The sequence below is a fragment of the Trematomus bernacchii genome, unplaced genomic scaffold (assembly GCF_902827165.1).
Source record: "Trematomus bernacchii unplaced genomic scaffold, fTreBer1.1, whole genome shotgun sequence".
In the NCBI taxonomy this organism is placed as follows: Eukaryota; Metazoa; Chordata; class Actinopteri; order Perciformes; family Nototheniidae; genus Trematomus; species Trematomus bernacchii.
Window position 1 is genome coordinate 3,318,984 of NW_022987685.1, and position 26,338 is coordinate 3,345,321.

General features: G+C 44.4%; 1 protein-coding gene across 3 annotated transcripts in view; it reads left to right on the forward strand.

Annotated features, from left to right (window-relative positions):
* Positions 1 to 18,691, forward strand: part of ppargc1a (peroxisome proliferator-activated receptor gamma, coactivator 1 alpha) — a 37,141-nt gene extending 18,450 nt beyond the window's left edge. For 2 of the 3 annotated variants that reach the window (XM_034136564.1, XM_034136565.1), the window contains exons 5-13: positions 1,420 to 1,762; positions 3,473 to 3,518; positions 3,722 to 3,795; positions 7,585 to 8,686; positions 10,452 to 10,544; positions 11,463 to 11,583; positions 13,347 to 13,468; positions 13,882 to 14,033; positions 16,776 to 18,690. In XM_034136564.1, coding sequence (XP_033992455.1) covers positions 1,420 to 1,762; positions 3,473 to 3,518; positions 3,722 to 3,795; positions 7,585 to 8,686; positions 10,452 to 10,544; positions 11,463 to 11,583; positions 13,347 to 13,468; positions 13,882 to 14,033; positions 16,776 to 16,879 — 2,157 coding nt within the window. In that variant the 3' untranslated portion in view covers positions 16,880 to 18,690. Of the gene's footprint in view, positions 1 to 1,419; positions 2,627 to 3,472; positions 3,519 to 3,721; positions 3,796 to 7,584; positions 8,687 to 10,451; positions 10,545 to 11,462; positions 11,584 to 13,346; positions 13,469 to 13,881; positions 14,034 to 16,775 lie in introns of all 3 variants that reach the window. The other variant, XM_034136563.1, reaches the window with a different exon arrangement.
* Positions 18,692 to 26,338: the final 7,647 nt, after the last annotated feature.

Genomic DNA, 26,338 nt, shown 5'->3' on the forward strand with positions numbered 1-26,338 from the left:
GTTTCTTGCTCCATCTCCCACTTTTTCTTGCTTTGGTGGCCGCCTTTAGAAGACGTTAGACTACTGCTCTAGTCTTCCGTCCCAGGGGGGCATCCCGTAATGAAAACAGGCTGATTGCTGTTGGGCTTTCCAGGCGAGGCATCGGCACCGTTGTCTCATTAGCTCCACCACTTATCCGCCTTGGTATGGTGCCTGTTGAAAAAAAACGACAGGCGCTCTTGTGGGAGAGATTGATGCCTTGAGAAGAGAAGATCAAAATATCAGACTTGATGTTCTCATTAGACGGCTCTCAAAGTTATTTTTTTCCAAAGGGGTGGATTTGATTAAAATCAATTTTAGTCGGTGTAAGTTCAATGCATGTGAATACATAATGTATGTGAATCTGTTTCATGTCAGAACGTGACAATCTGTATGTTCACTGTCATATACTTCATTTGCTCGTTTAGGAAGAAAAGCTCTATTTGCTTTATGCTTTCCCTGGTGCTTAGAATTCCTCTGAATGATATAAGCATCTGTATGTGATCACATTGTGTGGCAGACACAGATTTGTGTGTGTTACGCATACTATGTTTGCACATGCAGTGCGTCAACCTTGCTCACATAGTCTATTTTCATACCGTGCCTTTGAGTCATCCATTTCTGGAGCACAGCGAATGAGTACTCCCGGAGGACATGGTGCGCGTACAGAGTGGCGCGGTGGTGCTCGCAGGGCCACGCAATTAAGATGATGGGCGGACAGCACCCCCGACATCTTCTCCTAGACAGTCGGGCATCCACTGTGCTCTGGCTTTAGACCCCCTCTCTGACTCTGTCTCTTTTATTCTTGTGCCAAATAAAAAACAACATAAACAAGCTAACTTTTTATTAAAGGTCTCCTTAATACTGTCTTTCACCAATATATTATAGGTCTCAGATATATACAAACGTGTCTCTGAAGTGTTTGGCTCGAAATACCAAACAGATCATGCATTGCAGCATCCCATAATCCCCTCTGTTTCAGCCCTGTTTCAAAAGTGCTGATTCTGGGTCTGTTACTTTAGATGAAAATAAGGAGCCACTCCCCACGCCCCTCTGAGAGATATTTGGTTAAAAAGAACACAATGGTGCTCTAGGAGGAGATTCAGGTGATAAGGTGGTGGGGGGGGGGGGTTACCTTGGTTGGTGATTGGCTAATGGTTTCTCAAGCTAAAAAATCGTTATGACATCATAAAGTGGCCAAAATCTGATCAGCTCATTTTCAGACAGGTTTTTTATATAAATGGATCAGGGCAAAAAGAGAGGGAATCTTTTTTCCTGAAACTTCCAGAATCTCTTTACACAGAGGGGACACATGTTGATGTATAAAAGGCATGAAAAAGTGGATTTTGCACAATAAATGACCTTTAAGCAAAGTAAATAATTGTCCATCTCTGTCTGCAGACGGAGAGCCCCTGGAATGGCAAAGCGAGGGGGGGCTCCAGCCAACAGAACCGCCCGGTGAGGCGGCCCTGCACGGAGCTGCTGAAGTACCTGACCGCCACCGATGACATCCTGCTCCACACCAAAGCCAGCGACGCCAAGAGCACCTGGGGCGGTGCGGGCAGCAGGGAGAAGGGTGGCCTGGGTCTCGGTGCCTCTTCCTCTTCCTCTTCGCCGTCCTCGTCATCCACCTCCTCGTTCTCCTCCCTCTCCTCCGTCTCTTCCACCTCTTCCTCCACCACCTCCAAGAAGAAGTCGGCCGTACCGTCTCCGCAGCAGCAGCAGCAGCCGCCGCCGCAGCGAGGTGAGAGCCGGGCTGCAGGCAGGTGTAGTGTGCCTGGTGTTGGGGCTGGGAAGTGGCAGCGTTGCTCTCACGATGACGGGGTTAAGGAGTCGGAGGGTGCTTCTATCCCTGTCAGCTCCGCCTGCTGCCAGGAGCACGCTGAAGAAGGAAGGCCGCCAGGCGATGTGGGCCGCCTGGCTAGGTTTATTAGGTATATGCATTCTTATTCCCTCCCTCCCCGAGAGGCGAGTCACAGCTGTGAGCATTGCCGAGAGGCTGCGGGCGCCACTCAGGCTAGAGGCCGTAGAAACAGTAGCGTGGCCGGCCATAGGCACATCACAGTGACTATTAAGAAAAGAGATGAGAAGCCGGGGCACCCTTTGCTTAGCCAGCTGCTCACCTCCAAACACAGGCCTGCTCAGTATAAAATCCACATACCCCCACCTCAGATCACCCCTTTACCCAGCATTCAGAGCAGGTCAGCAGGTAGGACCCCAGTGCAGGCTCCCTCAAAGGTGCAGGAGGAGGAGGAGTTGGGAGGAGCCGCTGATAGTAGAAAGCGGGAAGTAAGTCAGCTTGAAGAGCCTGACTCAGGGTCCCAGGTTGGACCCCCGCCCTTAGGTTTAGAGAGCTGGGTTTACCAGCCAGACTCGGGGCTAGACTTTGGACTAGAGCTCGGGTGGCTAAACCAGGGGCCCTATGGGGAGGATGTTGACCATGATGATGATGATGATGTTGATGATGATGATGTCATGGGCAGCACTGCTACCATCCCAAATAATAGAATTGCAGTGCCAGCCCTCCCCTGCCTCTCACATGGGCAAGTGCCCCCACACAGGCAGGCACTCAGCGAGCACCCCGACGACCAGGGCCTCCCGTTGTTAGGTAATCATGACTGCATCCCCCCCACTGGCCTTATCTCTGCTCTCTCTTCTCCCTCTCCTGCTTTAACCACTTCCCAGTTTGACTTCACAACTAACCCCTACTCTAATTCGAATCTAACAGTCATTCTGGGGGCGTGAACAGTGACGACAAACAGCCTGCTAGCCACTGCTTCCTGCTAGTCCCGAAGGCATTTACAATTTAAATTTCAAAAAGGAAGGGGTGGGAAAAGGGGCGAGCCATGTCTTGCTACTGTACGTCTTGTATTCATGAAGTGGACCCTTGATCCCTTCTGTGGCTGATTGAGCTGAGTGTGCTGTACATTTAGACTCAGGGTGCTGCTCCTTAGCGTCGTGCTACTAAAGCCACGTTCCCTTAGCCGGAGCACGAGTCGGCCAGAGCCTCGGGCAACTGCACAAGCTTCCTTGACTCTCCTTTCTTCCTTCTTTTTTCCCCTCCTCTGCTGTTGGTGCATGCGATTTATTTTTTGTCCAGAGAGGGGCTCACCCACTGTCATGTGTCTTGTTTGTGGCATCGTCTCTTTATGTCTTTATTCCATTCCGATATGTTTGTTGTCCTGAGTGGGGATACAAAAATGTACCATCACTTCATCCTGCCTCACAGAGTGGACAGTCTATCTTTAGACAATTTATTGTTAAAACGGGGTCAATTATAAAAATATACAATATTTCAAATATACTTTCTAACCAGGTATGGGTGTTTTTCTAGCAATAATTGCATTTATTAAGACATTTTAAAATTAATTGTTGCAGAATGTGGACCTGTTCTCTTCTGCCTTGAGTGTTATACCCAGGTCAATAATTACCCATGCTCCTTTGTGTTCTGCAGCCAAACCAACCACCTTGCCACTTCCTTTGACCCCAGAGTCTCCAAAGTAAGTTTGAGAAGTTTTTCCACATTATTCTAGGGTTAAACAACAACTAACAACAGAGGAAAAAAAGGAAGGAAATTATACAGACTATAATCCAAGTTGAGGCATTTGTGACTCATTTCCATTTCTTAAATCACACAAAAAAAAAAAGTCTCTTTTTTCACCTGAGAAGTAAAATGTGTTGCCATTTTGTTTTTGTCTTGCAGTGACCACAAGGGATCACCGTTTGAGAACAAAACCATTGAACGCACATTAAGTGTGGAGATTGCTGGAACCCCAGGTAAGCACACGTTTCTGATCATCTTAAAACACACGTAGTTATTATTAAATAAAAAAAACTCCCAGTTGTGGCTAGTAATGGATTAACTTGATCTTGATAGTTCCTTCACAGTTCAGAGTTCAAGGTGAAGGCACAGCAGAACATTTTTATGTGCCTGAGTATTGATTAGGCTTTCCAATCTCCTCAGGGTTTATTAGCGAACCCCTCCCCTCCTTTCGCCTGTTACTCAAGAGTTAATACGCTTTACCTCTTCCTCTATCAGATCCTAATGCACTCTGAATGACAGCTTACTTAGCCTACACATCATAGGAACATTGAAATGGCACTGTTATTGTTTTAATTGGTTTTGCGGTGTAATTCAGTTTTGCCCGTATGATCTGCGCCGTCCTTCCCTTCGGTCCCCAGACATGCAGGCAATTAGATCAGCTGACCGGCGAGTCACTTTCCAATTTTAGGACGTATATTCAAAGGGTTTCTGTAAATGTAGTCAGTGTAAGGTTTTCTTCAAAATCATTATTGACATCATCCTTTTGAGGCATTTAGTTATGATTCATCAAAAAGCCATAGGGAAAAGATAATTATGATAAATAAAAGAGGGTGTAATGATTTTCTGTTGTGCTCTTTGCCTTAGCGAATATCTGTTGGTGTTTTTGATGATTTTAGCGCCTAATGTCAGCATTTCAACACATTCAAAACACTTTGCTTGAATGCAAATGCAGAAAATATTCAGTGTTATATTTCCTTACCACATGCTTTGGGGCTTTTATATGCTTAGATTGTCTTTCTTTTTCCTTGTTACTGCATCTCAGGACACTTTAGCTAGCTTATAATGTTCAGTAGCATTTTGATTTAAAAATGTCTGGTTGTGTGAATTCTTGTAATTGTAAATGACCGAAACATGTAACTTTTTATTGAATCTAAACTTGTTGGCATAGTGTTTGAGAATAGCTGATCAAAGGTGCATAGAAACAAAAATGGCTGCCCTTTTGTGTTTAGGTATTCATTTACCAGCAGGGGCAACGTCCCTCATACATACCTCATTTGTGCCCCCTGCACCTTCTACTTATCTCCTGTGTGATATGGACATTGTTGCACATCAGACCCCCTGAGCTCTCCTCTGTCCCTCTGACCTTGGTCCAAGTGCCGTTTAACCCTTTTGTGCAGATAAGCTTTGGGGGTCAAAGGTCAGGCCTGTTGAGACCTGAAGAAGGGGAAGAGTATGGCTGCTTAAGCTCTGGGGCAATCAAGCACGGTTAATATTTCTTTCTGTTGTACTGCACGTGGCTGAGTTTATTGACCTGTGGCCAAGTCTTTGCATCCGTTCTGTTCCACTGGTTTTTACAAGCACGCGCCAACAAAGCACCTTCACCTGACTTTAAGCAAATTTCGGATTGAATATTAGCGGGGGGAAGTTATTAGTCCAGAGCCCCTCTCCTGCTCGGGGATTAGAGTGTGGTGCTGCAGAGACAGATGGATATAGATCCCAGTGAGCTCTGAGGTCTGGAGTTACATGCTCTTTGCAGAATTACAGTATCATACCTACAATATGTAGGGTATTATCTGAATAAAGATTATAGTGGTGTTTCTGATAACCACATGAGAGTTGGGTCACTGTGCCCTCCTCCACCTTCAAGTCAGGTCGGCAACTCACTGAACTTTCCACGAAATGCTGACACGAGCACATTTATTTTATGCCTTTATGAGGAGTTGTAGTAGTAGCTGTTACTACATGGAACATTTGATATGGGGTGAGCCAAATCTAATACTAAACCAACCTTTGGACCTTTCTTGATAGAGTTTGAATCTCTTCCCAATCCGACCAGCCAGGTGTCTGCAATGATTTCTGAATTTATTTCATACAATTTCGTTTTTTTTGTGCCTAAAACAGCTGCCAGGCTTTGGTAGGACAGGATCATAGCTCTGTTTCCTGACACTAGAGGAGTGCAGTGAAGGCTACAACAGGCAGCGGGGCCCCCAGGGATCTGACTGTTGTGGCCTAATCTCTGCCAAGCTAATAGATTTACCCTGTGCTGCCGTGTTGTCTTTAATTACTGTATCTCATGGCACTGGGTGGTCTGTGTGTTGCTATTTGCATGGCTTACCGCCGGATCAACTCTTTAAGCACGCAGTTGTTATTCGCTCCGAGGTCTCCTTGCAATTTACAGCTGGACGAGTAAAAAAAATGACGATATAAAAACCCTCCTCCTTCCTCTCCGTCTCGTTGACTCGCTTCATGTTTTTTTATTTTTTTATCGACATGATTGGTGTTTGTGTCTGCGGCTCATCCATCACCAGCAAGTTTGACTGAGAGGCACATATTTATCTAATTCTGATTTATTTCACCCCCGCCGCTAATGGCTGCTAGTTTATGACCCCACGCGCACATTATTCTGGACAGATGGCGCTTCATTGGTGAAACAGAAGTTCCTCAGGCATTGTGTAGCCTCCCCTTCCTCTCTCCCTGCTCCTTTTCAAAGCTCATTGGCATAATGCATATATACGTGTGTCTATATCACTCGGAGAAAGCGGGGAGAGAGGGGAGCGAGGGCGTTACAGACACATCCGGATAACAAGTAGGATGATAAGCTGTTGGATCAGGCATTCCAAACACAGCAAGTGGCTTCAGAAACTTGCATATTTATGCATCAGGCTCCCCCACTCTCTTTGCCGAGCTGTCGTCCCCGTGCATACTCTAACACTGGATTTGATACTAATAGCTGTCATTTGGTGCAATTCTCCAGCAAGGGGAGAGTGATGTGCATTATAAGAAAGGTAAAGGAGAAGGGAGAGCGTAGGTGTTTCAAAGTGCCTGAGTTTGACTCCAGTGAGAGACTGTTAGTGACGAGATTGTGTGTGTGTGGGCACATTTATTGCGTCTGTGCGCGGCGGAAACAGGATAGGATGCAGAGAGAGAAATAGAGATTGATCCAGGGATGATGGCAGGCAGAAAAAGTGGAGAACACAGGACTGGGGAAGAAGAAGGAAAGAGGGGGAGAGTAATGGCGGCGGCTGTTTGTGCGAGTGCATTAACAATGCTATAAAGTGGGCTCATCTCAGGACTTCCCATATAACTGCCATCTGTCTGGCTGTAAATCTGTAGGATGCTGGGGAAAGATGGAGGGGGGGGGGGGGGGTGGGGGGCACAGGAAGTAGGGGCATGCCATCTGAGAAGAACGACAACCCGCCTCGACATCAGCAGCCATGCTAACATTCAGAGACATGTCTTACATTGTTACACAGAGATGCTTCCGGATAATCTTGACACATGCGAGACATCATGTCAGTGATCGTTTGTTCCGGCAGTTCAAAGAGGTCCTTTGGTTTTATTCAGATGAATTGGCTGCCGTCCATTACAGACATTTATGTGCGGCGGGCAGAGATATGATACATGTGCTTAAATTATTTCCATCAGGTGCATTACGTTTGTCCTCTGCGGGCTTTTGTGTTATTTATTTATTTTCCATGAAAAAGGATCTTTCCAAGGTCAGAGAGGAAGGGGGTGGCAAGTCATCCGTATTACAGCTCCACCGTATTAAGTTACACCAAGCATTACATTAATCTGTCAAGATTGCAATAAAATAGAGATCAGGATTAGGCCAAGTGAAAGTGAATATTTTAATCAGCCATGTTTCTGTGTCCACTGTCCATAAACCGACCTGTGAGTTTATGGATGGGCGAGGGGAAGGAGAGGAGAGGGGGGATATTTGTGGAGGTTTTGCATTATGATCCATTTGCATTTTACTGCCCCCACCCTCAACCAACCTCTGTGTTTCCCCCTCCCCTCTGCAGGTCTGACACCACCTACCACGCCCCCACACAAAGCCAGTCAAGAGAATCCTTTCAAAGCATCGCTCAAAACCAAGTTGTCTTCATGTTCCTCATCGGCCTTGGCGTGCAAAAGAGCCAGGCTGAGCGAATTGGGCCCCGGCGCTCTGGCTCCGGCCCCAGGTGCCTCAAGCGGGGGCCCATCCAGGAAGGGTCCTGAGCAGTCTGAGCTTTATGCCCAGCTGAGCAAAGCGTCCACCGCCCCACCCTACTCAGTCGCCCAACACACTTTGGGGGGCGGCCCTGAGGAACGTCGCAGCATTAAGCGGGCGGCGCCTCGCAGCTACAGCGACCATGACTATTGCCAAGCTAGCGCTAAGAAGGACGGCGGCACAGCCACTGTTGCCGTGACTACAGCAGCGGTCACCTTGGGTGCCCCCACTGCGCCTCCCGTGCTTCCCGCAGGCAGCGTGGAGAACGGGCGTGTCGAATGTAAGGACTCAGCCATGCCTCCATCCTCTTCATCATCTTCACCTCCTCCATCATCAGCTTTATCTGCTTCCCTGGCGAATGTTAAGGAGCAGACCCTCAAACAGACCCCCCAGAGCCCCCCACAGGAGGCCCCCATCGACTGGGACCAACTCCACTGCTCTGCCATCGGCCGGAAGCTCCTGCGAGACCAGGACATCAGAGCAGAACTCAACAAGCATTTTGGCCCCCCCTTAAAAGCCTTTCATATCCCGGGGGGCCAGGAGAGAGAAGCCAAACCAAGTAAGGCTGCGGCCCCTCAGACTCCTAAGGGGGGGGAGTCAGGGTACCCGATCCTGCCTTTCCAGGACGACCTCGATTTGGGGGAGACCCGCGAGAGCCGCTTCCTGTATCCATGGGAGGGCACTCCTCTGGACCTCCTTTTTGACTGCCCCCCCTGCTCCCCCTCCTGCTCCCCACCGTCCAGTTGTTCCCCCTCTCGAGGCTCCGTCTCCCCCCCCTCCTCCCTCCTCCAATCGCCCAGCAGGCGTTTCTGGACCAGCAGCGGGTCCCGCTCCCGTTCCCGCTCCCACAGCTCATCCTCGCACTACCGGAGGCGCTCCCTCTCCAGCTCACCTGACAGACGCCCCTCCTCCTGGTATGTTGTTGCTCACACACAACCCCCCCCCCCCCCACACACACACCACACACACACCACACACACCTCCTGCTTCCTTTGGCTGAGCCACCCAAGCAGTTTATTCAGGCTTGGCCCTGGCGGGGGATCTGGCTCCGGAGTGTAAAACAGGCCTGATCAGTCGTCAGAGCTGGTGTCAGACAGGAGAGACCCCGGAGACTCTCAGCGGGGGCCCCTGACCTCCTGCTAGTCTGTACCTCACCTGAACTAAAGGCAGAATGCATTTGGCTAGTACAAAGATTTAACGGGTGAAATAGCAAACCTGTCTCCTGCAAATTTTCTATTGTGTTTCGAGGAAAGCGTATTTTCTCCCAGATTATAGTGGAAAAACAGATCAGGGTTTGGCCTAAAGTAACTACGCGTGTTAGACTTCTTAAAATAATGATGTAAATACAAAAAAGTCACCATTGACCAGGTGGCACATAAATGTCTCTTAAGTGACGTTCGGGGGAAAAACAATTTATTGACTGTTGCTTTCTCTCTAATCAATGAGCCTACAAATAAGAGACCCAGAGCAGAAAACATGCCAGAGGCACTGGACCTTTGAAAAGTCTGAGTTTGAATCTCTAGGCAGGGAGTTTTTATTTGAGTGTGTTCCTAACACTCACCCCCTACTTTCCCCCCCCTCCTCACACGCTCCTGCTTTTTGTTTGATGCCGGGGCTATTGTTTTAAGCGGCAGCTGTTGTTTTTACTGCGTGGCAAAGCCTCCTCTTTCAAACCCCCAGAGATGAAAGCTGAAGCCAGGCTGTGGGAGTGTAGTCTCAACACCCCTCTCTAAAGACGCTGCTATCATCATAGCGCCGTGTGAGAACTACATTTCCCATGCTTCCTTTTGATCAGAGCTGAGGGGGTTTCTGTCATGTTGGTCTTTTTGATGGAGGAACAGAGGCAAAGTTATTGAAGAGGATGTGAGCAAATGAAGTTTGTCAGTGGAGGTTCGCTGAGTGACTCCACTGCCGTTTGTTTGTCTGATTACTTAAAGGTCAGTTTACTCCAGGGAGCCGGTAGAATCACTTTGCCCCGCACCAACTCACAAATTATACAGTAATAGTCTCAAGACCCCTCCATCAGAATCTGACAAGCTTTCTGAAAAGGCTGTGTAGGTATTGAAGTCTAGAAAGCGACAGAACAAGAAGTGTATTATTATTTCATGCAAGAACAGATTTTCAGCAAAGCATTTCTCCTCCTCTCTGTTTCACTGCCTACCATGCTTGATCTTTCCAAACTTGCGCTCCTTTGCTTCACTGAGATTCCCAAACTCCTCTTCCCCCCCCCCCCCCCCATCAGTCGGCTCTTCCTCCTTCAGCAACACTTCAATAATTAAGCATCAGAAGCTCCACATTCAGGTCACTGGGGCTGATGCTATTGACCATTTCCTCATACAACATAGATAGCAGCTGCACGTATGTGCTAGCTCAGGTGTGTACAAAAGTTCAGCAGAAGTAACTCATGCACACTTAATGTGGCCAGGAGCGATATTAGGAAACTACAGAACGCTTTTTATCTGGAATTAACCCAGTTTCTAACATCCAAATGGCTCTGTGAATATCAAAGAGGTTAATTTAGTTCCCAAAGCCAAGAACAAATTATCCAAGATGTCACTCAGTATGCACAGTGATTCATTCAAAGTCGTTTTTTTTTTTCAAATGTTTTAAATGAACAAGCATTCCTAGGTGTTGCAGAAAATAATATCATCGTATTTAACATTTTCTGTTTTCCCACAGGTCTCGTCACAACACAGATGCAAGCACCTTTCGTTCCAGGACTCAGAAGAGCCCCCACCCTCAGGCTCGCTCCCCTCTCAGCCGCAGGCCAAGGTGAGCCTTTCAAATGAATTATTTAACGAAGGATTTCAACACCAGAAAGATGGTCTCTTCATAATTCTGGGCTGTGCATGCAGTGAAAAAGAGCAAATATTGAAATTGGTGCTAAAATGCTCTTTCTTCCCGAGATATCAGTATAGTTCACAATCCATTATAAAAGACACATGCAGTGAAAGAACCTCTCTACTGTCAGAAATAGTTTGATTTCCCTTTTCACATCAGACTACAGCCTTTTCAAAGCCTCGCTTCCACAGGGGCCTGCAACAAAAATTCAGGGCAAATATGTTTAATTGATAATTGTATTGGTTTAGTGACAAAAAATCCCACATTCATACTTCACTTGTGAGCTCCCAGCTGTATAATGACGCCTATTCAAGTCCTCTGTAGTCTGCAGAGGAGCCTCTCTTATGCAGAGAGAGGTGCTGTCACTGTGCAGAGAGAGACTGACATCATCCCAGCGCTCCGAGCTGATTTGGCACCCGCGGGCCTAATGGCACCCGACAAGCCAAAGAGTCTCTCATCATTTAACGGACACGTCTTGTGCGAGTCTGGCGTGAGGGAGAAGGAGAAAAGTTGTACTCTCCTTCTTGATGAAGCCCTAACTAAGCAGAAAGTAATGGCATGTGAAGTTGTGCTGACAGTTGCAGCTGCCTGCGCAACCCCCCCCCCCCCCCCCTCTCCACAGTGCCGCCCTCCCGCAGGCCTTCTCCTGCGGGCGCCGCAATCATAGCGATGACGATAGGGACGTCTTATGTCCATTTCCTTTTTCTTTGAAACTCTCCACCATCAGTGGTGAGGAGATGGAAAGACTGCTCCTCTGTGAATACTGGCAATTGATCTTCGCAGTCGTCAAACAGGAAGGGTGAATCCAGAGGACGAGTGATGTGATACGTCTGCTTTTTCCTCCCCCAGGTATGACAGCTACGAGGAGTACCAGCACGAGCGGCTGAAGAGGGAGGAGTACCACCGGGACTACGAGAAGCGGGAGTTTGAAAGGGCCGAACAGAGAGAGAGGCAGAAGCAAAAAGCAATAGTGAGTCCACTGACACTAAGATCTCCACTCTGAGACCACTGATATACATATAATGAATTATTTTGAGTATTGATCAGTTCTTAACTCTTGAAAAATGTCCGAAAATGCTGCTTCAGCCCATCAAATATGGAGATCTGCTGCTTTTCTCATCATATCAAAGTCTTTGGGTTATACTGACAAAACAATACATTGAAAGACCTTGAGAAACAAGACAATCATTTGATTCATCAATAATTAAAATGACCGCCGGTAGCACACAAACGACTAAACATTCTCCCTGCTGATACATGCACACAGTGCTGTGGCTCATGCAGAAGCTCCTGCACACACACACACACACACACGCAAAGTGAGTTCCTGAATGATTCAGGCGACAGGCCCTTCCTCATATCTCAGGGTTTTGTATTTTTAACGTCTGGAAACACTGTCGACTCTTATTAATCACACCACAGGGGTGAAATGTTTAAAATAGTGGAAAACAGAAACTGGGAGAGCAAGACGGAGGAAAGAACAAAAAGAAACTAGAAAACGGTCACTGATTCTCTCTTCCTTCTTCTGTATCTATTTCAAAATTCCGCAGTGGATATCACATTTCTAGCCGTATCTCCGCTCTCCGTGTCTCAGTGTGAGATGACTCAGGTTTCCAGCCGGGGACCGCGCCACTACCACCCGTTGATAAAGCACACATTAAATGAAGCAGTAATGCAAACGTTGCTTGGCATGCACACATTTTTTTTCAGAGATGCAAAGACAAACAATTACAAGCGCTGAGGCTCGAGCTGTCAAACCGGGTTTGGTCTCCGTCTGTCTCACTCACTCACACACACACAGCAGCCCTCAGGGTGCCATCAAGAGAAGACCGCCTATTTATCAGCTGTCAGCAACTAAACCACTAATTCAGCAAAAAGCTTTTTTTGTCTCGAACAGTACATGTAAGCATTAAAGTGAGTGGGGAAAAAAGCATAAAAACAGTCATCTGTGGTTAATCTGTATCTTTGCTCTGCTTTATAGAAGTCCAACAGGGCAAAGGTGGACTCAGAGTTTAGCAGCATGTGACTGATTTACATACCTGTTAGCCGCAAGACAGCATTGACAATTTCAACGGGCCTCAATGGACTTGCTCCTTATAAATAAATAATACCATTGCTACACTGTAGCCCCAGGCTTGGCTGCATTATATGATTAGCAAATGCAACTAAACTACTCAAAGGCCATAATTGCAGCCCGGTGCAGTTTGTTCCTAAATTATTCCGCTATGACCCCTACATCCTCTTGAGGTTGGATGAAAATCATGTTCCTTTGCCCCGTGGCTCGCTGCTGCTGCTGCTGCTGCTCTTAGAATATCCCTAAAAATTAACTGACCATGCCCTGTTTGCTGTGCATTGTGAGGAAGAAAACAGACTTGACTGAGTCACCTCACAGCTTTTTATTTTTAGACTTTCGCAAAAGCAGAAGCAGTAACTTTTAAGACATGGCATCATTTGATAAAAATCACTCCCGCCTCTGGTTGATGAGTTGCGGAGAGAAAGAGGAATTGTGGTGCCAAGGCAGACTGAAGGCAGAGTGCAGCTCTATCAGATAACAGGAAGCGAAGGAGAGGGGACACAAAAAGGGCCGAGAGTCAGCGGCCGTATCCACAGGAGTGATCAAGACCAATTCATTAGAGCAGGGGTGAAGAAAGAGAAGGGGAGAGGAAAAACACACCCCCCCCCCCCCCTTTTTTAATCTCCTTCCTCCGTTCTGTCTTCCCTCTTAACGAGCAGGAGGAGAGACGGGTGGTGTACGTGGGGCGACTGAGGTCCGACTGCACCCGCACAGAGTTGAAGCGCCGCTTTGAAGTCTTCGGCGAAATTGAAGAATGTGCAGTGAACCTGAGGGACGATGGGTAAGAGCCCCCGGGACTCTCTCTCTCTCTCTCTGTGTGTGTGTGTGTGTGTGTGTGTGTGTGTGTGTGTGTGTGTGTGTGTGGTGTGTGTGTGTGTGTGTGTGTGTGTGTGTGTGTGTGTGTGTGTGTGTGTGTGTGTGTGTGTGTGTGTGTGTGTGTGTGTGTGTGTGTGTGTGTGTGTGTGTGTGTGTGTGTGTGTGTGTGTGTGTGTGTGTGTGTGACAATTATGTTGCGAAAAGGCAAGTGTAAGACAAAGATCCATCTACTTCTTACCCTATAGAGCCCCAAAGATACCCTTTTATTGATTCTCTTTTGCATATAAATAGCGCCATCGTGATAGAACACAAGGCTCAGTTATTGTTGCCCCACAGCACCGCTCTGACGTTTCATTTTCCCATCTTCTTCTTCACCAGGGACAATTTTGGCTTCATCACCTACCGCTACACTTGTGACGCCTTTGCCGCCCTTGAGAACGGACACACCTTACGCCGGTTAAACGAGCCTCAGTTCGAGCTGTGCTTTGGCGGACAAAAGCAGTTCTGCAAATCACATTACACAGACTTGGGTGAGTGCAGCTCTGTTGTTCTTCTCCATCAGCCCCCTGCGGCCAGGGAAGTGTATTTGCGTAGCTGCGAGGACTGTCAGTGAAAATAGAGGGGGGAAAGCAACAAAAAAAATAGCTTCCATATCAAAGATAGTCATCTCGGCGCTTGTAGCAATTCCTCCAACCCTCAATGTGTCCATCAGGCTTTCGCTGAAAAGGGCAAACAGAGTTCAAGGGTCACTCTGTGAGCATCGTAAGAATAGAGCTCCAAGTCCTCCTGAAAGCAGCTGTAGTATCTTAAATAAAACAACGCAGACTCCATTACTCATGTGGACATGATGCTTGTTTCCACTTTGTAGAAAGGAAACACATTAGAGAACCTAAAAGCATGATGTGTTTTCTCTGGGTCATACTGTGTGTGTGTGTGGGCTTCATTTTTAACAACATGGCAAAGAGGAGAGTCATTTACGAGGAGAAAGGCGCGATAGTAGTGAGAAAGAGGCGAGGAAGAGGAAGGAGGGAGCAAGGTTAAGTCTCTCCTCCCTCTGGAAGGGAGGGTCCATCTGTTGAGGAGCCTTGATGTGCAGATGGGGGCCGAGCATTCACCTGCTCGTGCTTTTTTTGGCAGGCATGCGGCAGAATAAATCTCATCTAAGTAATTCCATAGCGTAACATGCATGTATGATCCCTGACATGTGAACATAGCTCCTATATTGATCAGATGCATACATCTCAGAGAGGAATCTGTGCTCAGCTGAAGGTTGAATGGCACATTTAATCAATTATTCAAGATATCCGTGAAAGCGAGGCCTTTTTTTTTACTGGCATGATGCCCCAAAAGAGTAGAGAGTACTTTCTAGGGCTAATTCTAGTTTTTCAAAATAACTGTTTATTTATCCTGCAGCCCTCTTATCTTCTGTTAGTTGCACAATTAAACCGCTGGTGATAATAATTGAGCAGCTGAAAGTGAGGCAAGTGTTGCAAGAGAAGATAATCTCCTCCATTTGATATAAGATGGGCATTGACCGTGACATGTGTTTACCAGCAAAAATGGCAGGTCAGAAATGTATATTGCACCGCGGCAAGAGGGTCAGCGGGTCAGCGGAGAGAAAAAGAGCCACTTTCCTCAATAAATGAAGCGGTTACTATACATTTTCAAAGCACATGCTTGAAGCTATCGGCTCTTAAAGAGAGGACATGATGAGAAATTGACACACACACAGAAACAGTTGCTAATCCTAAAGCCTTGAGGATAGACATTATGCCGAGATTGACTAATCAGTCTACTGGAATGGAAAGGCCTTCATTCGAGCGCCTCTTTGTCAGGAATGGGGCTATTTTGGTCGTCCCCACACTGATAGCACAGGATAAAGAGACGGAGGGGAGGATCCAAAGCTCTCCCCCCCCCCTCTTCTCAATCTTTAAGGCCTCTTCCCTGTGTGTTCGGAGACACTGTCCATTAGTTTTAAGTAGAGCACCGCGGTATTTTTCATCCCTCAAGGTGCGCAGTGTGACACAATCCAGCCCTCGGCCGCTGCATTAGATCACAACTGGCGTCTTCCAGCTACCATGGTCATTCCCATTTCTCAAAGCTCTCGCGGTGTGCTGCTGGGCCCTTTGGGGGCCCCATTTGTGAAGCTGTCTGTTGGCAGAGATAAGACACTCTTTATGTATTATCAGGTTGATCAGAAAAATATGACATAACGAGAAGATTGACAGAGAGAGGGATACAAATAAGGCACTTTTTCTACCTGCACTGTTAGAATTCTTTGGTTTAAGTTATTAGGGTGCTTTGTAAACATGCAGTTATGGATTTATCTACTATTTATTTATAGCATCTATTTATGGAGGCTGTGGCTCAGTGGGATTGTGCGCTGAATTTAGTGCGCTGAACTTTGAATCACGGGGTAGCAAGTTCGAGTCCCACTGCAGTCAGCATGTCGTTGTGTCCCTGGGCAAGACACTTCACCCCAAATTGCTCCTGTGGGGATTGTCCACAGTACTGAATGTATGTAAGTCTCTTTGGATAAAAGCGTCTAACAAGTGACATGTAATGTAATGTAATGTAATTTATCGTGGTCATTCAGTAAATATTCCTGCATGCAACTCAACGTCTGACTATTCGCAAATCATTCTTTATTTTTTGAAGTTTATCGCATCTTCATGATTTGTGGAAACTCAAACTAGCAATATACACTTTTTTGTACTTTCATAATTAAAAAAAAGGAGATTTGACATGGCTTTGATTGCTGATCTTACCCATGCTCTGTAGTAGGGCAGGCGAAAGGATTCAGGTCAACTCTAGGTCTTCATCGTTGGACCCTGATGGGTGTTCTTTCCCAAAATTATTATTTTTTAATCAAATGCAAAGTAACCAGATCAGATTTAAGACCTAGCTACAAGCAATAATGCTGTATTCTGTGAGCTGGGACCAAAACGTTTTAAAACAGGATCCAGGAGGTCTTGATTAATATTATTGCAGTCAAATGAAATGGAAAAGACCAAGAGACTCAATCTTCAGGTCAAATTATATTATACATTTATTCTTTGAGAATATATGCGATGAAACAGATCAACATCCAAGGTCTTAATTACATTTTGAAGGGAGATGTAGATGTGAAAACTGTGTAGCTCAATAGCAAAGTAACCAAATAACACCGAGCTAAATTAAGCTGCTAAGGCACGATATTCGGTGAAGAAATACTATTTTGATGAAACGCTGCTCTGCTCAACACTGATCACAACCCTTCTTTCTGCTCTCAGACTCCCATTCGGATGACTTTGATCCAGCCTCCACTAAAAGCAAGTACGACTCCATGGATTTTGACAGCTTGCTGAGGGAGGCGCAGCGCAGCCTGAGAAGGTAACCGGTCACAGAGGGACTTCTGATACCTCACTGTGGGGTCTCGCTCCTTTGACGACGAGACCACCAGAAGTTTTACACTCTATGTTATAGAGTATATAAGAATAAGTCTATAGACCTATATCAATATAAATGAATATATCAAAAATAAAGTTTACATGAACATAGCTGCTGAAGAGCTGGGAAGAGACATTGCATTCTAGGAAATCCAGCGAACCCTCAGAGCCTGGTGCACTGCTGTGCTACCGCCAGTGAAAGAAGAAAAAAAAAACTTGTGATTTTTTTCTCAAAGCACTACAATACCCACAATTCTTTGGGGGTGAAAACATGCAGCTTGTTCAGCCAGATTTGTTTTTTTTTGCTGTTGATTTTTTTCTTTCTTTAAACCTGGTGTTTGGATCTAGTGTTACATTACAAACAAGAGTATAAGAAATTGTGTCTTGGAGGTAAAATTCTCAAGGTAACATTGCTGTCTACATTTTGAGGAGAAATGTAGCCGTGTATTTACAAATACTATAAAAAGGAATATTTTTATTTTATGTACATATCTGATAAAGTTCTTTATTTGTTACAGCTATGCACTGTAAAACGCAGCCTTTTTTAAAAATGAGGAGAACATTTCTTAATTCAGAATGTCGATCTGTGGTCATTACAATACTGTAAAACATATTGTACACCTACATGATGTTTAGAAGACATGATATGATTGTAAAAAAGAAAAAAAGATTTGTCTGATTGCTCATTTTGAGGGAGCATGTGAACAAACGTCCTTTTTTAAGTTATTTTGTCGGGGGAAAAAACAGTCAACCATGTATAGTTTTCTCTGTTTATAACGTTTCTCAATCAGTGTTTTTGCTTATGAAACCAGTATAAAATGCATTTTTAACGTGTTTTTCATGATTGTAAAAAAAAAAGATACCCCATTTTTTTATTAATTATTTCTGAAGCAATCAATATATATACAGATATGTATATATGTAACTGGGTTTGATTTCATTGCTTTGTATGGTTCTCCTTTTGATTACCTTCAATGAAAAAGACTACTGCATTCAAATCTGTTCAATCAGTACAAACACATATTTATCTATTTATTTTATTATTTGAATCAAGACTATTTATGGGCTCCATTTCGACATGGCGCACCTCACAAAATCTATTTGCTGTTTTATGTTGTCCTTCGATTTGTGTTATTTAACTTCCAATCACTAGACAGGGTGTACAATAAATGGTTTGGTGGAGATAATATTACCTTCTATGCCTTTCCAAAACAATCAAACTATTCAGCTAATCACTCCGGCAGGCAGCGCTCATCACGCAGAGATTTCTGTCTCCACCATCCGTCACATCTCTTTCTTTTTCCACACACGAGCAGAACATGAAGCAATAAAATGATTTAGCAGGCATTTCTTTGTTGTACCACTGTAAACAGTCGTTGTCATCGCTCCACTCACGCTTGATTATGTGAATGCCAAACAAAAGTTTACAATTTCCTTTTCCTGAATTTTTTTAAAGATCTTGTATTTGATGTACAATATATATATATACTTATATATATATGATTATATTATTCACGATAATTACAAGATGATTCATAATAATAACAATGATAATAATATAAATGAAAGAAAAAACTATATAAAAAGCAATAAATTATTTTTCAGAGTTGTATTTTAGCTTCTATTGTTGTGTGATTTTTGGACTTGACCCATTACCCAGTCGCTGGTTAGCTGCTGTAGGTTGACTCCATTCCAGTCTCATTTCATCGACATGACCCTGTGCGGTAAACACTTGAATGTCCCCCCCCCCCCCCCCCCCACACCACCACTTCCCACCACCACCACCACCACTTCCCAGTCTTCCCTTTAAGATGTAATTGAGTCTATGTGATTGTAATGCACGCATTACCTTGTGACATCTGTGCAGACGTGACTCTGATCTCCACCTGTGTGTAAATCGTGTTGAACCTGTGTGTTGTGTAGTGCATGGCTATTACAGGATGACAGTCGGCACAGTATTTACCACTTTGGATATCTGCCTCTCAGCTGTCTTCACTGGCAGATTTTAAATGACCTTCTATAAGCCTAGAGAAAAACTACTCGACAATGTATCGCATGCCGCACCTCTTTCCACCCTCCCCTTCCCCGCCCATCCTCCTCCTCCTCTCACAGTCCAGATATCACAGCGCCGTCCACATGACATAAAAGGTAACCTTGCGGTTTTCTGGTTCAATTAATATCCCGTTTCTAGCTCCAGCCAAGTAATGAGAGAAGCAGCTTCCAATCGTAGGAAGGACAAAAATCTTTTGCTGATCACAGACTTCCTTTCATGGAGTTTGACTGTGGAGGCGAGATTTTTTTACGATGCAAAGAGGCAAAAATTGCTCCCAAGGAACGATACAAAAAAAAAAATCCCTTCACCTGTGTTTCAAGACATTGTTTTACTTTTTTGATGTCTGTGTAGCGTTTGGGTAATGGTGTCGTGTCCCATTTGATAGATGTGGCTTTAATCATTGTAATGAAAAAATGCTTTGTAAATTGCCTAGAGTAGCAATATATTATAACACCTTCTGGTTCAAAATTTCAAATGTGGCGGACTTTTTAATAATGTGACCTACTGAGGACTTTGCCAGTGCTTAAACGTTTGTTGGGTAATCATGTTTTCTTTTGGAAGGACAATATGTGTATGAGCAAATGTATGTGTGTGAGTGTGTGTGATTCTAGGCCGGTGTGTGTGTGTGTTTCTGGAAGCGTGTGTGTGTGTGTGTGTGGGGAGGGGGGGAGGGGGGCCGCTATGGGTTGTTACCTGTTTGTGTCCTATCCACGTTGCCTTCTGCCAAGTCCTTACCAATGCCTTTGTGGTTCTACCTATTGTACGACTTTCTTGTGAATTTCATTTTTTATGTGCAATTCTCATCAGCCTCACCATGCCAATAAAGGGAAATGTGTTTGAAACAAAAATCTTTATTTTTTCCCTATTATCTCCCTTTTCTCTGTGATGAATGTCCCGTCATCAAACAGTCAGCGCCGGGGAGCGACGATTTGTTCTCTGTCTGGTTACTATCAAGCAGACATCCTTTTTAAAAAAAGATTGAAAAGTTATGAAAACAATGCATGTTGTAAAAGTGGCCTCTCGATAAATCCATCATGCCTCGCTCCTGCGCTGATATATCAAAGTGTTGAATGAAAGCTGACTGGAACGACACGAGCACATCTGTCTCTCCCTCTGAAGTTTCTCCCCTAATAAAGAAACTCAGCCTAATTCAGAACAACTCCCCTCTTTGATATTCACATCACCTGGGAGAGAACGCTGTAGTCTTTGTGTCCACAACTTGACTCCACACCATGAGTCTGCGAGTTAATTAAAAAGTTAGGGGGAACAATTTCATTAACGCGATGGAGAGCTATAGCGGGTTGATGGTGTGCTTGATATTCATAATGATTATAGCAGCCCCCCTTTTTTTGCTTTAACACAGCCTGGGATCACACCGGGAGCTTTCACCAGGTCTTTTTTTTCTACTCGTGCAAAGAGAAATATGGGAAGAATGTGCATTAAACTTTAAGGTTGGGGGTCTGATTGTGTTTTTTATTAAGGCCGCTGTTTAGCCCCGGAGAAGAGAGCGGCTGGCTTTCATTTCGGCTCGGCTGGCGCATTACAGCGGGAGGTCTCCGTCTGCTTGCCCTTTCCACAGAATGAAACTGTCCCTGGAAATCTCTCTGCTCCCTGTCGGCTTTTTCTCTCCCTCCTCTCTCCTTCCATCACGATAGGATAGCTTTTTTTTTTTTTTTTTTATCTGTTATGTGTCTTTTTTATTATTAACCAGTAGATAAGCAGCTATCTCTACTCCAGTTGGAAGTAAGAGGTAGCCTTGGAGATAATGGGGTTTGATGGGGCCGGGCTCTCTGTGGGACAAACACTGAGATGTGTAGCTGTGTATTTTATTTGGCGTCTAGCTGTGGCTGTTGAAATCCTGAAAATGGCACCGACTATTCAGCCTTTTGTTTCCAGCGATGTGACAAGAATGTCTAAATGGTTAGCGTTTTTGGTGGCCGAGCAGTGGTTGAAAATGAAAACCGTGCACAATCCTGGCTGCTCCGCCCGCGTCAGGACCATGTAAGCAGGCTAATGTGTGGAAAAAGCAGTCTTCGATAATAAGATTAGACTACCTGAGACTAGTTAATTAAAGCCTGTGGGGTGGAACATGAGCAATCTACCAGTAATTTACTATCAAGAACTTTTTTTTTTATATCCTCAGCCGAGCACAAGATGTATCAAGAGTACACATTTCCCTTCTGTATCGATAGAGAACAACTGACATTGAAGCAACAACATTTATCTCCGGGTCTGTCACAATAATTAAAGTTAGGTGACACTGATTATCTCTGACTACAAGGCTGGCAGAGAGAATAAAAACAGGATTATAGATGTGGGATTAGGGAGCTGTTGGCGGCGACAAAATAACATCAAAGAAGCGACGGCAGGATGTGACGCTCACTTCCTGCCTCTGGTGTCCCTTCAAGGTTTCTTTTTGCTCAATCCCCCAAACTCCTCCTCACTTTCTGCCTCCCTGGCCTTTTAGTTTGAGATTATTCATATAGGATGAGTATGTAACATTGTAGTATCTCGTTACCAGGCAGAGTAAGGCGCTCAAGTGACGCAAAACCAACAAGACTTTGCCAGAAGTGGAAGTGAAATCATGAAGCATCATGACTGCGATCGCTGCAGGCACGCCGTTGTTCCTTTCCCATCAGATTGCATGAACAAACTGTGGATGATCTGGAAGTCACATGGCCCTGTCGTGACAGTGTTGTGGTCATGTGACCCTTTGGCTCTTTTCTTTTAATCAAAAGAAGAAACATTTCTTGCAGCGTTGCCGTCATCTGTGAAAGTGGCCTTTGATGAATCACAACAGAATGAACCACTATATTGCTTGGCTTCCATTTCTTCAAACGCTCCTCTGTTAGCGCCATTTTCTTTTTTGTCCTACAAGCCTTTTATCGTATGGCACCTTCTGGGAGAAGATAATGACAGTGCTATTAAAATCACAATCTCCCTGTCCGGCATTCTAGTTTCAGCACTTTCTGCTGTTAAAGAGTAATGAGGAACAGAAGGACAGTATTCTTCTTCCCCCCAAACTATCAACTTTGGGGACTGAATGTATTCTTCGCTAGATAATTAATGGCTACAGACAAATGGTGGTTGATTGAGCGACTCATCCCTCTATTTCCAATCACCATCTGCTGTGTGTTGCTGGCAAAAAACAATGTTAATTACCTCAAGTGTGCCCAAGACGTGGCATATTAATTAGAACAACCACACACAAAAAAAGAGAAAGATTCCAGTGTTTTAGCATCCGTGATGATGTGTTGGTATAGATTTTGTTGATGGATTAGCACAGGAATCAGATCCAGAAGGCAATCATTTGGTGATCTGGTCTTTTGATCATTTACTAACAGATGACGTGCTTACGTTCACCTGCTTCCTGTGCCTCGAGGCCATGAAGGGCCTTTTAAAAATGCCGAGGCTGGCAACTGTGTGCCACACCGAGGGGGACATCAGCAGAAAGATGAATCTGCAGAGTGACCGCAGGGACAGACGGGTGACAGAGAGCGTTAGGACTGCAGATTCAGACGGCTGGGCCCCCTCACCTGACCGGAAAAAGGGAGTAAAGAGACTGAGTCGACGTGACAAGGCTGTGATGGCGCTCTTTGGGTGGAAAGCTCAGGGAGGCTCAGTGAGCAGGTGCTCGGCAGAGATGGCAAAAGTACACACATCCTTTACTTAGGTAGAAGTACGGATACTCGTGTTTAGAAATGCTCTGGTAAAAGTAGAAGTAAGGACTAAACTTCTTTACTCAAGTAAAAGTAAAGAAGTATGGGCTTTGAAATGTACTTAAAGGTCACCTATTGTGCAAAATACACTTTTTCATGTCTTTTATACATAAATATGTGTCCCCAGAGATTCTGAAAGTTTCAGGAAAAAAGATTCTCTCTCTTTTTGTCCTGATCCATTTATATAAAAACCTGTCTGAAAATGAGCTGATCAGATTTTGGCCACTTTATGATGTCATAAAGTTTTTTTGGGTTGTGTAACCAATATCCAATAACCAACCAAGGTAACTTTATATTAATAGAACAATAATGTTATTGTTAGCTAATGAATGTTTCGATGCTGATCAACGGCAAAATGACAAAGTTCTCATTGGTCCCTCTTCTTTAGAGAAGACCAGGAAATGATGGATACATGGATCGTGTTAAAATCAATAGGCACGCAATGACTCTAAATAATAATGATCACACCACCAAACACAGATTAAAACTAAACTTACGAACCTGTTTTGAAAATGTAAGAAATCGAAAGTACAGGTATTTGTGTTAAAAATGTAAGAAGTAAAAGTAAAAAGTCGTCAGAAAAATAAGTACTCCACTACTTCCCACCTCATGTGCTCGGAGGATCCTGATTGGCCCGGCGTCACTAACGAGGAGAGCAACATGTAAATGTGATGATGTGAGCAGCATATCATCGGTTATTATTTGGTAATCACGGAGTGGCATCAATAACAATTACCATCATTTCCACAACTTCAGTACTTAATGACTTCATCCGAGATACTGACAAATCAAATATGCTTATTTCCTCCGTACAAATAGGTCGTTTACAGTCTGTTGCACACTGGATTAAGAACGTTGAGGACTGCAAATAACAAAAAGTAGCACCAGAGCTGAATCATTAAATGACTTAAAGGGATACTTTTACCCTAAAAATAAAAAGGATAAAACTGAAATTGATGAATTAAAGTAAATGGGCAACAACAACAGCAACACTATATAATTGGGCTTGAGTTGTGTGAGAGTTTTAAATGGATATTTTTGATATACTTTTGCTTTTTCACGGCCCTGATTTACCTAAATTCATCTGAATTGTAATCGAGTGTTTTTTACATATTTTATTTTTCAACCATTTTATAGACAAACACATTTTTGTAGCAGAATAATCATTTTTTTGTATTTCCATCCCACAGAAATCATCTCATACTCAGCTTGCGGCCACTCGTCAGGGTCGCAACCCCCAGTTTTGGAACCATTGCTTTAGAAGTATAAAGCAAGCTCTCTAGTTTTTATTCTTGTTATTTAAACTGTCCCATACTGGTTGGATCTAGGCTTCATAATGGCTCCATTCAAGCATTCTTGAGAAAATGGCTTGAAAAGAGAGAAAGCTGAGTGCTCTCTCCCTCTCTGTGCACACCCCCCACCCCTCCCCTGTCTCTCTTATCTGCTCCTTGTATTTTTTGCAGAGTGGTCATGGCGGATCACGCAGTTGTGTCTAAATCCAGTTCCCAGCTACTTAGCCCCCACCAGACCCACTCAGTCCAACACAAGGGCGAAAGAGAGCATCCCCCCCCCCCCCCCTCCCCCCCCGGCCCCCGGCATGAACCCATGTATCACACAGCCAGCCATCACAGTACAGTACAATGGGCACATGGACAGTTATTGTTTGTTTGCACTATTTATGTCAATGTACAGACTGCAGCAAATGGCACCGTAATGCAATCATTCATTCTTGCCATCCCGCGCTCCCGTCCATTAGGCTAATGATATTCTGCAACCGTCCCGGGCTCTCTGGCTGTTGAAATCACGAATGTGAGAAGTAGGAGAGAGTATGGGAGGCCGCTGCTTAATTGGAGCTCCGTGATCAAATTCCAGCGTCTGGAAGCTTCTGCCCTGTAGTGCCCTTGAGCAACAGATAGAAAAAGTCCCAGCAGCTTCCTGTGATCTGACAAACATATGGAGTGTAGAGAGCGGACGGCAACAGGAGATCAATAAAGTATTAAAAAAAGAGGTTTGATGCTGTCGCTGCTCCTTATCGTTTCAAAGCAAAGATGCACCTTCAGTGACATTATCCCTCCATTTAAAGACCTCTGAAAAATCTTCACCAGTCACAACAGAAGCAACACAACGTTGAAATGTAGAGGAAACGGGACAGAGTTGATGTAATTCAACAAGACTACATCCACATTAATATGTTCCATTCTGAAATGCATTGCTTTTGTTACGTTTAAGACTAGCATCCACACTATATTGGCATTCTACTGACTTCATTTTGTAATATAATAAGCAAAATGTACAGATAAAGCTGATGTCTTGCAGGTATGGTCATAAAACAAATAAGTGATGACCAAGATCTTTAGTTTTCATCATCTGAGGACCATGACTGTCCATATCAACTATTGTTAATGAAGTTGTTGACATGCTGGTGGCACTAGAAAAAAATTCAGCAAACATTTGGCTGCAGAGGACTGGATAAAGATGATCAAAATACATTTGTAAGTAAGATTTCCATGGCTGACAAATGCCCACAGTGAGGGGAGTCTCTTTGATTTCGGCTCCTCTGATTCTCTCCTCTGATACACAAATAGCATCAAATTGAGGCGATGTTCTGTCAAATGAATTACTAATTATCACAATACATCCATTTTAATCCTTATTTTGTGGACACCATTACAGTTGAATGCCAATGTTATCCCAAAGCATTACAGATGATTTTGTAATGGAACTCTCCTCGTTGTGGACTGTCAAACATTTCAGCCCAAATCGTCCTGACTAAAGTGCATTAAAATGCACAGACAGTCAAGCTATAATTACTGGGCAAAAATACCCCATGCCTTAATCCACATGGTAATAACGCAATTAAAGTGGTGTTTCTTGGACTTGGTAATCTTCTGTGACAAGGCTTACAATTCAATTAACCCCGTTTTAACACTTTGTTTCAACTTCCTGTGAGGCTAATTTGCTTTAAACTTCCTTCAGTTGCTATAATTATGCCTTCAGAAAGTCCAATTTCTGAATTATCAGTTGTTTATGTCGGGGAACACTAATTTTCAGTGGATGGGATCTTCTCTTATCCAGAGGGATGCCTAAAAGGGAATTTCTTAACATAATGATATCTTTGTCATTTATTATCGTCTGCTGTCTTTATTCATCACCACTGAGCTGTTGTATGATTGCGCTCATACAAACAGTTCCAGAGCTGAATTTGGAAAACACCTTTCAAATTACATCTACATTTTTTGGAACTAGTCTTGTATTTTCTTTGGTTCTCTGAATGCATCACTATAACAGAGTTTCTACCTGATACAATTTCTGATAATCTCATAGTACAACCAGAGCGGCACTCCTCCTGACATCCACAAAGCCAGCCACGGATCCAACCCATTTAATCACGCCTTTCTTGTTCTCTTTCTAAGCTCATGCTGGCTGTGACATATTGAGCCGGCAAACTTTCCATGTTCTCTCAGAGAAGGTCATTGGGCCAGGCCCAATCTAGCCTCTGAAACTGAGCCAAGATTTCCACTGCTGTCGTTCAGATTAGTATTAGACGTGAGCGCCTTTCCTAAGCAAATCAGACAGTGTGAAGGACAGAACCGCTCTTCCATTCAAGCATGCCTGCTTCTTGTTAAACAGAGACA